The sequence below is a fragment of the Oncorhynchus gorbuscha genome, unplaced genomic scaffold (assembly GCF_021184085.1).
Source record: "Oncorhynchus gorbuscha isolate QuinsamMale2020 ecotype Even-year unplaced genomic scaffold, OgorEven_v1.0 Un_scaffold_4712, whole genome shotgun sequence".
NCBI lineage: Eukaryota > Metazoa > Chordata > Actinopteri > Salmoniformes > Salmonidae > Oncorhynchus > Oncorhynchus gorbuscha.
Window position 1 is genome coordinate 7749 of NW_025748674.1, and position 12252 is coordinate 20000.

Genomic DNA, 12252 nt, shown 5'->3' on the forward strand with positions numbered 1-12252 from the left:
GGACCATGATAGATCTCCTCTACCTAGTGGTACTACTATACAGGACCATGATAGATCTCCTCTACCTAGTGGTACTATACAGGACCATGATAGATCTCCTCTACCTAGTGGTACCATACAGGACCATGATAGATCTCCTCTACCTAGTGGTACTATCTATACAGGACCATGATAGATCTCCTCTACCTAGTGGTACTATACAGGACCATGATAGATCTCCTCTACCTAGTGGTACTATCTATACAGGACCATGATAGATCTCCTCTACCTAGTGGTACTATACAGGACCATGATAGATCTCCTCTACCTAGTGGTACTATCTATACAGGACCATGATAGATCTCCTCTACCTAGTGGTACTATCTATACAGGACCATGATAGATCTCCTCTACCTAGTGGTACTATACAGGACCATGATAGATCTCCTCTACTATACAGGACTAGTGGTACTATACAGGACCATGATAGATCTCTCTACCTAGTGGTACTATACAGGACCATGTAGATCTACCTAGTGGTACTATCAGGACCATGATAGATCTCCTCTACCTAGTGGTACTATACAGGACCATGATAGATCTCCTAGTGGTACTCTATACAGGACCATGATAGTCTACCTAGTGGTATCTATACAGGACCATGATAGATCTCCTCTACCTAGTGGTACTATCTATACAGGACCATGATAGATCTCCTCTACCTAGTGGTACTATACAGGACCATGATAGATCTCCTCTACCTAGTGGTACTATACAGGACCATGATAGATCTCCTCTACCTAGTGGTACTATCTATACAGGACCATGATAGATCTCCTCTACCTAGTGGTACTATCTATACAGGACCATGATAGATCTCCTCTACCTAGTGGTACTATCTATACAGGACCATGATAGATCTCCTCTACCTAGTGGATAGACTATCTATACAGGACCATGATAGATCTCCTCTACCTAGTGGTACTATACAGGACCATGATAGATCTCCTCTACCTAGTGGTACTATCTATACAGGACCATGATAGATCTCCTCTACCTAGTGGTACTATACAGGACCATGATAGATCTCCTCTACCTAGTGGTACTATCTATACAGGACCATGATAGATCTCCTCTACCTAGTGGTGGTACTATCTATACAGGACCATGATAGATCTCCTCTACCTAGTGGTACTATCTATACAGGACCATGATAGATCTCCTCTACCTAGTGGTACTATCTATACAGGACCATGATAGATCTCCTCTACCTAGTGGTACTATCTATACAGGACCATGATAGATCTCCTCTACCTAGTGGTACTATCTATACAGGACCATGATAGATCTCCTCTACCTAGTGGTACTATCTATACAGGACCATGATAGATCTCCTCTACCTAGTGGTACTATCTATACAGGACCATGATAGATCTCCTCTACCTAGTGGTACTATACAGGACCATGATAGATCTCCTCTACCTAGTGGTACTATACAGGACCATGATAGATCTCCTCTACCTAGTGGTACTATCTATACAGGACCATGATAGATCTCCTCTACCTAGTGGTACTATCTATACAGGACCATGATAGATCTCCTCTACCTAGTGGTACTATCTATACAGGACCATGATAGATCTCCTCTACCTAGTGGTACTATACAGGACCATGATAGATCTCCTCTACCTAGTGGTACTATCTATACAGGACCATGATAGATCTCCTCTACCTAGTGGTACTATCTATACAGGACCATGATAGATCTCCTCTATCTAGTGGTAGCTAGAGAGAGACACAGAGAGACAGACAGAGACACAGAGAGATACAGAGAGACACAGAGAGACAGACAGAGACACAGAGAGACAGACAGAGACACAGAGAGACAGACAGAGACACAGAGAGACAGACAGAGACACAGAGAGACAGACAGAGACACAGAGAGACAGAGAGAGACGATAACAACAGTAGTTAGCCTGACCTGGTCTGTAGGAGCCAAAGGTGTGCGCCAGTCTGTTGAGCAGGTCCGGGTTGTCATAGCGATCCTCGTTAGCCACCACCCAGAAACAGCTCTCGGACATCTCCTGGGGGCGGATCTACACACACCAATAGAAGGCAGGTGGACCAGCGGGTTAACATCTGAACATGGGCAAGCAGCCACACAGGAAGTACTGAGCACATCTGCATCTCATTTGCATAGTCCCTCCCCTATACACACCACAACACACCATCACAGCAGCGTCTCAGTGACAGTAAAACCACGGGTGAGTTAGGCAGCTTTAGGAATCACTTTGTCTGTATCACCTGGTCTGACAGTAACACCATGGGTGAGTTAGGTGGTTTAGGAAACATTTAGTCTGACAGTAACACCATGGGTGAGTTAGGTGGTTTAGGAAACATTTAGTCTGACAGTAACACCATGGGTGAGTTAGGTGGTTTAGGAAACATTTAGTCTGACAGTAACACCACGGGTGAGTTAGGTGGTTTAGTCTGACAGTAATACCACGTGTGAGTTAGACAGGTTTAGTCTGACAGTAATACCACGGGTGAGTTAGACAGGTTTAGTCTGACAGTAATACCACGGGTGAGACAGGTTTAGTCTGACAGTAACACCACGGGTGAGGCAGGTTTAGTCTGACAGTAAAACCACGGGTGGTTTAGTCTGACAGTAACACCACGGGTGAGTTAGGCAGGTTTAGTCTGACAGTAATACCACGGGTGAGTTAGACAGGTTTAGTCTGACAGTAACACCACGGGTGAGTTAGACAGGTTTAGTCTGACAGTAAAACCACGGGTGAGTTAGACAGGTTTAGTCTGACAGTAACACCACGGGTGAGTTAGACAGGTTTAGTCTGACAGTAACACCACGGGTGAGTTAGACAGGTTTAGTCTGACAGTAACACCACGGGTGAGTTAGACAGGTTTAGTCTGACAGTAACACCACGGGTGAGTTAGACAGGTTTAGTCTGACAGTAACACCATGGGTGAGTTAGACAGGTTTAGTCTGACAGTAACACCACGGGTGAGACAGGTTTAGTCTGACAGTAACACCACGGGTGAGTTAGACAGGTTTAGTCTGACAGTAACACCACGGGTGAGTTAGACAGGTTTAGTCTGACAGTAACACCACGGGTGAGTTAGACAGGTTTAGTCTGACAGTAACACCATGGGTGAGTTAGGCAGGTTTAGGAATCATTTAGTCTGTATCAGCTGGTTGAACGCTACTTGAAGGATCTAGAGGGAAAAGCTGAGACGTTTTAAAGTAAGTTGTTTATTTTTTAAAGTCCAACTTCCTTCTTGTGACATATATATCTTATATTTATTTATTTATATATAAAATGGCAAAAACAAGCAACAGTACAGATGTTTCCAGGGCTAGCGTTTCCGTGCCAACAGCCATTTAAAGCCCGGGTGGAGGGGGGGCTCCTCCCTCTCCTCTCTGATTGGGGGAGGCATTTCCTCTCCTCTCTGATTGGACCAGAAGTCTCAGACGGGACTTGGCTCAGCACAGAAGACCAGATGTTGTTTTATTTCGTCTCGGGTGATATAACTTCACGCAATTACAATTCATATTTTGTTAAAATCTCACTTCCCTGATTGTTTTCTTCATCCCATAAACGTTTATACAGCTGCTGAACAAGCTGGACCATCTGATCTGATGAGGAAGGATACGTCCCAAACGACGCCTCACTACCTATATATATATGACATCAGAGAACTACTTGTTAAGCCATGGTAAAGTAGTGCACGACACTGACTGACAGGGTGTGATTAGGTTATGGCCTTGGGTGTTGTGATCAGCTTGGAAACAGGTTTCAACGAGACACGTTCAAAGGAGACCCTTTGTGGTGGTGTACAGGACACACACACACACACACACGTTTAATATGCATGAATCTATCCCCCCCCAAAAAAACTCTACACTGATAGGACTTGAAAGTTTAGAGACGGTGCCTCTAAAACTCAGGAGAGATCGCTAGAGAATTTAATTTATTGTGTGATCAGTTGGCAGGCCTCTTGAGTAGCACTTCACACACACACACACACACACACACACACACACACACACATACACACACACACACACACACACACACACACACACACACACACACACACACACACACACACACACACACACACACACACACACACACACACGTCAAAACAAGCCGTGTTCACAGCCACATGCTGGGTTTTCAGCCACACTCCATGTTTAGCAAGATGTTAGCTATAGAAGGCCAGGCAGTGTGTGGGAGGAGGGGGAGGGGGGGTAATGGACTAGGGGAGTGGATGTATGTGTGTGTGTGTGTGAGTGAGTGAGTGAGTGAGTGAGTGCTGAGAGAGTGCTGAGAGAGTGCTGAGAGAGTGCTGAGAGAGTGCTGAGAGAGTGCTGAGAGAGTGACTGAGAGAGTGACAGAGAGTGACAGAGAGTGACAGAGAGTGACAGAGAGTGACAGAGAGTGACAGAGAGTGACTGAGAGAGTGACTGAGTCTCACCTTGGACCAGTTGAGGCGCTTCATGGAAGTCTCAAGCTTGAACTGCTTCTTGGGCCGGAGTCCGAAAGGCAAGGTGTTGTGGGTAGGCGAGCCCAGCCCACAGAACCCCGGTGGAGGAGGAGGGGGAGGGGGGCAACCGAACGGGGGAGGCACTCCTGGCGGGGGAGGTGGGCCGCAGCCTGGGAGGGGGGGAGGAGGAGGGGGAGGAGGCATGGGACCTCCCGGACCAGAAGGAGGCGGAGGGAGGGAGGGAAAGGCGGAGGAGGGGAAGCCAGCCTGGGAAGGACGGGCGGAGGAGAGGGCCACTGGGACCGCTCCAAACTGAGGAGGAAAACAACATCAAGGAACAGGATTAGTTTTGATCAACTAAAAATATGTTTTTTTCCAACAACCTACATTTGAAATAATAATAATATAATAATAATATGCCATTTAGCAGACGCTTTTATCCAAAGCGACTTACAGTCATGTGTGCATACATTCTACGTATGGGTGATCCCGGGGATCGAACCCACTACCCTGGCGTTACAAGCGCCATGCTCTACCAACTGAGCTACAGAAGGACCACATTTAAAGCTGTCAGTTTAACTCAGTTACCAATATCTTTATATATTATTATTATTATATAATATATATCTTTAAGCAGTAAGGCCCGAGGAGGTGTGGTATATGGCCAATATACCACGGCCAAAGGCTGTTCTTAAGCACGACGCAACGCGGAGTGCCTGGACACAACCCTTTAGCCGTGGTATATTGGCCATACACCACCAACCCCCTGAGGTGCCTTATTGCTATAATAAACTGGTTACCAAGGTAACTAGAGCAGTAAAAATACATGTTTTGTCATAACTCGTGGTACACGGTCTGATATACCACAGCTGTCAGCCAATCAGCAGTCAGGGCTCGAACCACCCAGTGTATTTACCTGGCTCCTTTGCACCACAGTATCTCTACTTACACAATCATCTTCTGCACATCTATTCACTCCAGTGTTTAATTTGCTATATTTTAATTACTTCGCCACCATGGCCAATTATTGCCTTTACCTCCCTTATCTTACCTCATTTGCACCACACACTGTATATAGACGTTTTATATTGTATTATTGACTGTTTACTCCATGTGGAACTCTGCTGTCGTTGTTTGTGTCGAACGGCTTTGCTTTATCTTGGTCAGGTCGCAGTTATAAATGAGAACTTGTTCTCGACTGGCCTCCCTGGTTAAATAAAGGTGTTCTCAACTAGTCTACCTGGATAAATAAAGGTGTTCTCAACTAGCCTACCTGGTTAAATAAAGGTGTTCTCGACTGGCCTCCCTGGTTAAATAAAGGTGTTCTCAACTAGCCTCCCTGGTTAAATAAAGGTGTTCTCAACTAGTCTACCTGGTTAAATAAAGGTGTTCTCAACTGGCCTACCTGGTTAAATAAAGGTGTTCTCAACTAGCCTCCCTGGTTAAATAAAGGTGTTCTCAACTAGCCTACCTGGTTAAATAAAGGTGTTCTCAACTAGCCTACCTGGTTAAATAAAGGTGTTCTCGACTGGCCTCCCTGGTTAAATAAAGGTGTTCTCAACTAGCCTCCCTGGTTAAATAAAGGTGTTCTCAACTAGTCTACCTGGTTAAATAAAGGTGTTCTCAACTGGCCTACCTGGTTAAATAAAGGTGTTCTCAACTGGTCTACCAGGTTAAATACAGGTGTTCTCAACTGGCCTACCTGGTTAAATAAAGGTGTTCTCAACTAGCCTACCTGGTTAAATAAAGGTGTTCTCAACTAGCCTCCCTGGTTAAATAAAGGTGTTCTCAACTAGTCTACCTGGTAAAATAAAGGTGTTCTCAACTAGCCTACCTGGTTAAATAAAGGTGTTCTCAACTAGTCTACCTGGTTAAATAAAGGTGTTCTCAACTAGTCTACCTGGTTAAATAAAGGTGTTCTCAACTAGTCTACATGGTTAAATAAAGGTGTTCTAAACTAGTCTACCTGGTTAAATAAAGGTGTTCTCAACTGGCCTCCCTGGTTAAATAAAGGTGTTCTCAACTAGTCTACCTGGTTAAATAAAGGTGTTCTCAACTGGTCTACCAGGTTAAATACAGGTGTTCTCAACTGGCCTACCTGGTTAAATAAAGGTGTTCTCAACTAGCCTACCTGGTTAAATAAAGGTGTTCTCAGCTAGCCTCCCTGGTTAAATAAAGGTGTTCTCAACTAGTCTACCTGGTAAAATAAAGGTGTTCTCAACTAGCCTACCTGGTTAAATAAAGGTGTTCTCAACTAGCCTACCTGGTTAAATAAAGGTGTTCTCAACTAGTCTACCTGGTTAAATAAAGGTGTTCTCAACTAGTCTACATGGTTAAATAAAGGTGTTCTAAACTAGTCTACCTGGTGAAATAAAGGTGTTCTCAACTGGCCTCCCTGGTTAAATAAAGGTGTTCTCAACTAGCCTCCCTGGTTAAATAAAGGTGTTCTCAACTAGTCTACCTGGTAAAATAAAGGTGTTCTCAACTAGCCTACCTGGTTAAATAAAGGTGTTCTCAACTAGTCTACCTGGTTAAATAAAGGTGTTCTCAACTAGTCTACCTGGTTAAATAAAGGTGTTCTCAACTAGTCTACATGGTTAAATAAAGGTGTTCTAAACTAGTCTACCTGGTTAAATAAAGGTGTTCTCAACTGGCCTCCCTGGTTAAATAAAGGTGTTCTCAACTAGTCTACCTGGTTAAATAAAGGTGTTCTCAACTAGTCTAACTGGTTAAATAAAGGTGTTCTAAACTGGCCTCCCTGGTTAAATAAAGGTGTTCTCAACTAGTCTACCTGGTTAAATAAAGGTGTGCTCAACTAGTGTACCTGGTTAAATAAAGGTGTTCTCAACTAGCCTACCTGGTTAAATAAAGGTGTTCTCAACTGACCTCCCTGGTTAAATAAAGGTGTTCTCAACTAGCCTACCTGGTTAAATAAAGGTGTTCTCAACTGGCCTACCTGGTTAAATACAGGTGTTCTCAACTAGCCTCCCTGGTTAAATAAAGGTGTTCTCAACTAGTCTACCTGGATAAATAAAGGTGTTCTCAACTAGCCTACCTGGTTAAATAAAGGTGTTCTCGACTGGCCTCCCTGGTTAAATAAAGGTGTTCTCAACTAGCCTCCCTGGTTAAATAAAGGTGTTCTCAACTAGTCTACCTGGTTAAATAAAGGTGTTCTCAACTGGCCTACCTGGTTAAATAAAGGTGTTCTCAACTGGCCTACCTGGTTAAATAAAGGTGTTCTCAACTAGCCTCCCTGGTTAAATAAAGGTGTTCTCAACTAGCCTACCTGGTTAAATAAAGGTGTTCTCAACTAGCCTACCTGGTTAAATAAAGGTGTTCTCGACTGGCCTCCCTGGTTAAATAAAGGTGTTCTCAACTAGCCTCCCTGGTTAAATAAAGGTGTTCTCAACTAGTCTACCTGGTTAAATAAAGGTGTTCTCAACTGGCCTACCTGGTTAAATAAAGGTGTTCTCAACTGGTCTACCAGGTTAAATACAGGTGTTCTCAACTGGCCTACCTGGTTAAATAAAGGTGTTCTCAACTAGCCTACCTGGTTAAATAAAGGTGTTCTCAACTAGCCTCCCTGGTTAAATAAAGGTGTTCTCAACTAGTCTACCTGGTAAAATAAAGGTGTTCTCAACTAGCCTACCTGGTTAAATAAAGGTGTTCTCAACTAGTCTACCTGGTTAAATAAAGGTGTTCTCAACTAGTCTACCTGGTTAAATAAAGGTGTTCTCAACTAGTCTACATGGTTAAATAAAGGTGTTCTAAACTAGTCTACCTGGTTAAATAAAGGTGTTCTCAACTGGCCTCCCTGGTTAAATAAAGGTGTTCTCAACTAGTCTACCTGGTTAAATAAAGGTGTTCTCAACTAGTCTAACTGGTTAAATAAAGGTGTTCTAAACTGGCCTCCCTGGTTAAATAAAGGTGTTCTCAACTAGTCTACCTGGTTAAATAAAGGTGTGCTCAACTAGTGTACCTGGTTAAATAAAGGTGTTCTCAACTAGCCTACCTGGTTAAATAAAGGTGTTCTCAACTGACCTCCCTGGTTAAATAAAGGTGTTCTCAACTAGCCTACCTGGTTAAATAAAGGTGTTCTCAACTGACCTCCCTGGTTAAATAAAGGTGTTCTCAACTAGCCTACCTGGTTAAATAAAGGTGTTCTCAACTGGCCTACCTGGTTAAATACAGGTGTTCTCAACTAGCCTCCCTGGTTAAATAAAGGTGTTCTCAACTAGTCTACCTGGATAAATAAAGGTGTTCTCAACTAGCCTACCTGGTTAAATAAAGGTGTTCTCGACTGGCCTCCCTGGTTAAATAAAGGTGTTCTCAACTAGCCTCCTGGTTAAATAAAGGTGTTCTCAACTAGTCTACCTGGTTAAATAAAGGTGTTCTCAACTGGCCTACCTGGTTAAATAAAGGTGTTCTCAACTGGCCTACCTGGTTAAATAAAGGTGTTCTCAACTAGCCTCCTGGTTAAATAAAGGTGTTCTCAACTAGCCTACCTGGTTAAATAAAGGTGTTCTCAACTAGCCTACCTGGTTAAATAAAGGTGTTCTCGACTGGCCTCCCTGGTTAAATAAAGGTGTTCTCAACTAGCCTCCCTGGTTAAATAAAGGTGTTCTCAACTAGTCTACCTGGTTAAATAAAGGTGTTCTCAACTGGCCTACCTGGTTAAATAAAGGTGTTCTCAACTGGTCTACCAGGTTAAATACAGGTGTTCTCAACTGGCCTACCTGGTTAAATAAAGGTGTTCTCAACTAGCCTACCTGGTTAAATAAAGGTGTTCTCAACTAGCCTCCCTGGTTAAATAAAGGTGTTCTCAACTAGTCTACCTGGTAAAATAAAGGTGTTCTCAACTAGCCTACCTGGTTAAATAAAGGTGTTCTCAACTAGTCTACCTGGTTAAATAAAGGTGTTCTCAACTAGTCTACCTGGTTAAATAAAGGTGTTCTCAACTAGTCTACATGGTTAAATAAAGGTGTTCTAAACTAGTCTACCTGGTTAAATAAAGGTGTTCTCAACTGGCCTCCCTGGTTAAATAAAGGTGTTCTCAACTAGTCTACCTGGTTAAATAAAGGTGTTCTCAACTAGTCTAACTGGTTAAATAAAGGTGTTCTAAACTGGCCTCCCTGGTTAAATAAAGGTGTTCTCAACTAGTCTACCTGGTTAAATAAAGGTGTGCTCAACTAGTGTACCTGGTTAAATAAAGGTGTTCTCAACTAGCCTACCTGGTTAAATAAAGGTGTTCTCAACTGACCTCCCTGGTTAAATAAAGGTGTTCTCAACTAGCCTACCTGGTTAAATAAAGGTGTTCTCAACTGGCCTACCTGGTTAAATACAGGTGTTCTCAACTAGCCTACCTGGTTAAATAAAGGTGTTCTCAACTAGCCTACCTGGTTAAATAAAGGTGTTCTCAACTAGCCTACCTGGTTAAATACAGGTGTTCTCAACTAGCCTACCTGGTTAAATACAGGTGTTCTCAACTAGCCTACCTGGTTAAATACAGGTGTTCTCAACTGGCCTACCTGGTTAAATAAAGGTGTTCTCAACTAGCCTACCTGGTTAAATAAAGGTGTTCTCAACTAGCCTACCTGGTTAAATAAAGGTGTTCTCAACTAGCCTACCTGGTTAAATAAAGGTGTTCTCAACTAGCCTACCTGGTTAAATACAGGTGTTCTCAACTAGCCTACCTGTTAAATAAAGGTGTTCTCAACTAGCCTACCTGGTTAAATAAAGGTGTTCTCAACTGGCCTACCTGGTTAAATACAGGTGTTCTCAACTAGCCTACCTGGTTAAATACAGGTGTTCTCAACTAGCCTACCTGGTTAAATACAGGTGTTCTCAACTGGCCTACCTGGTTAAATAAAGGTGTTCTCAACTAGCCTACCTGGTTAAATAAAGGTGTTCTCAACTGGCCTCCCTGGTTAAATAAAGGTGTTCTCAACTGGCCTACCTGGTTAAATAAAGGGGTTCTCAACTGGCCTACCTGGTTAAATAAAGGTGTTCTCAACTAGCCTACCTGGTTAAATAAAGGTGTTCTCAACTGGCCTACCTGGTTAAATAAAGGTGTTCTCAACTGGCCTACCTGGTTAAATAAAGGTGTTCTCAACTAGCCTACCTGGTTAAATAAAGGTGTTCTCAACTGGCCTCCCTGGTTAAATAAAGGTGTTCTCAACTAGCCTACCTGGTTAAATAAAGGTGTTCTCAACTAGCCTACCTGGTTAAATAAAGGTGTTCTCAACTGGCCTCCCTGGATAAATAAAGGAGTTCTCAACTAGTCTACCTGGATAAATAAAGGTGTTCTCAACTAGCCTACCTGGTTAAATAAAGGTGTTCTCAACTGGCCTCCCTGGTTAAATAAAGGTGTTCTCAACTAGTCTACCTGGTTAAATAAAGGTGTTCTCAACTAGCCTACCTGGTTAAATAAAGGTGTTCTCAACTGGTCTACCTGGTTAAATAAAGGTGTTCTCAACTAGCCTACCTGGTTAAATAAAGGTGTTCTCAACTAGTCTACCTGGTTAAATAAAGGTGTTCTCAACTGGCCTACCTGGTTAAATAAAGGTGTTCTCAACTGGCCTACCTGGTTAAATAAAGGTGTTCTCAACTAGCCTCCCTGGTTAAATAAAGGTGTTCTCAACTAGCCTACCTGGTTAAATACAGGTGTTCTCAACTAGCCTACCTGGTTAAATAAAGGTGTTCTCGACTGGCCTCCCTGGTTAAATAAAGGTGTTCTCAACTAGCCTCCCTGGTTAAATAAAGGTGTTCTCAACTAGTCTACCTGGTTAAATAAAGGTGTTCTCAACTGGCCTACCTGGTTAAATAAAGGTGTTCTCAACTGGTCTACCAGGTTAAATACAGGTGTTCTCAACTGGCCTACCTGGTTAAATAAAGGTGTTCTCAACTAGCCTACCTGGTTAAATAAAGGTGTTCTCAACTAGCCTCCCTGGTTAAATAAAGGTGTTCTCAACTAGTCTACCTGGTAAAATAAAGGTGTTCTCAACTAGCCTACCTGGTTAAATAAAGGTGTTCTCAACTAGTCTACCTGGTTAAATAAAGGTGTTCTCAACTAGTCTACCTGGTTAAATAAAGGTGTTCTCAACTAGTCTACATGGTTAAATAAAGGTGTTCTAAACTAGTCTACCTGGTTAAATAAAGGTGTTCTCAACTGGCCTCCCTGGTTAAATAAAGGTGTTCTCAACTAGCCTACCTGGTTAAATACAGGTGTTCTCAACTAGCCTACCTGGTTAAATACAGGTGTTCTCAACTAGCCTACCTGGTTAAAATACATTTAAAGAGATAATGGCCATATAACAGTGAACTCTCTGCCTACCTGGTTAAAATACATTTAAAGAGATAATGGCCATATAACAGTGAACTCTCTGCCTACCTGGTTAAAATACATTTGAAAAGATAATGGCCATATAACAGTGAACTCTCTGCCTACCTGGTTAAAATACATTTAAAGAGATAATGGCCATATAACAGTGAACTCTCTGCCTACCTGGTTAAAATACATTTAAAGAGATAATGGCCATATAACAGTGAACTCTCTGCCTACCTGGTTAAAATACATTTAAAGAGATAATGGCCATATAACAGTGAACTCTCTGCCTACCTGGTTAAAATACATTTAAAGAGATAATGGCCATATAACAGTGAACTCTCTGCCTACCTGGTTAAAATACATTTAAAGAGATAATGGCCATATAACAGTGAACTCTCTGCCTACCTGGTTAAAATACATTTAAAGAGATAATGGCC

General features: G+C 42.6%; 1 protein-coding gene across 1 annotated transcript in view; it reads right to left on the reverse strand.

Annotated features, from left to right (window-relative positions):
* Positions 1-1960: 1960 nt before the first annotated feature.
* LOC124028719 (protein diaphanous homolog 3-like) overlaps positions 1961-12252 on the reverse strand; it is a gene marked incomplete at its 3' end in the record, with an annotated part of 21763 nt that continues 11471 nt past the window's right edge. Inside the window, exons 2-3 of the mRNA XM_046340700.1 lie at positions 4480-4800; positions 1961-2075 (exon numbers count right to left, since the gene is read on the reverse strand). Coding sequence (XP_046196656.1) covers positions 1961-2075; positions 4480-4692 — 328 coding nt within the window. The remainder of the gene's footprint in view (positions 2076-4479; positions 4801-12252) is intronic.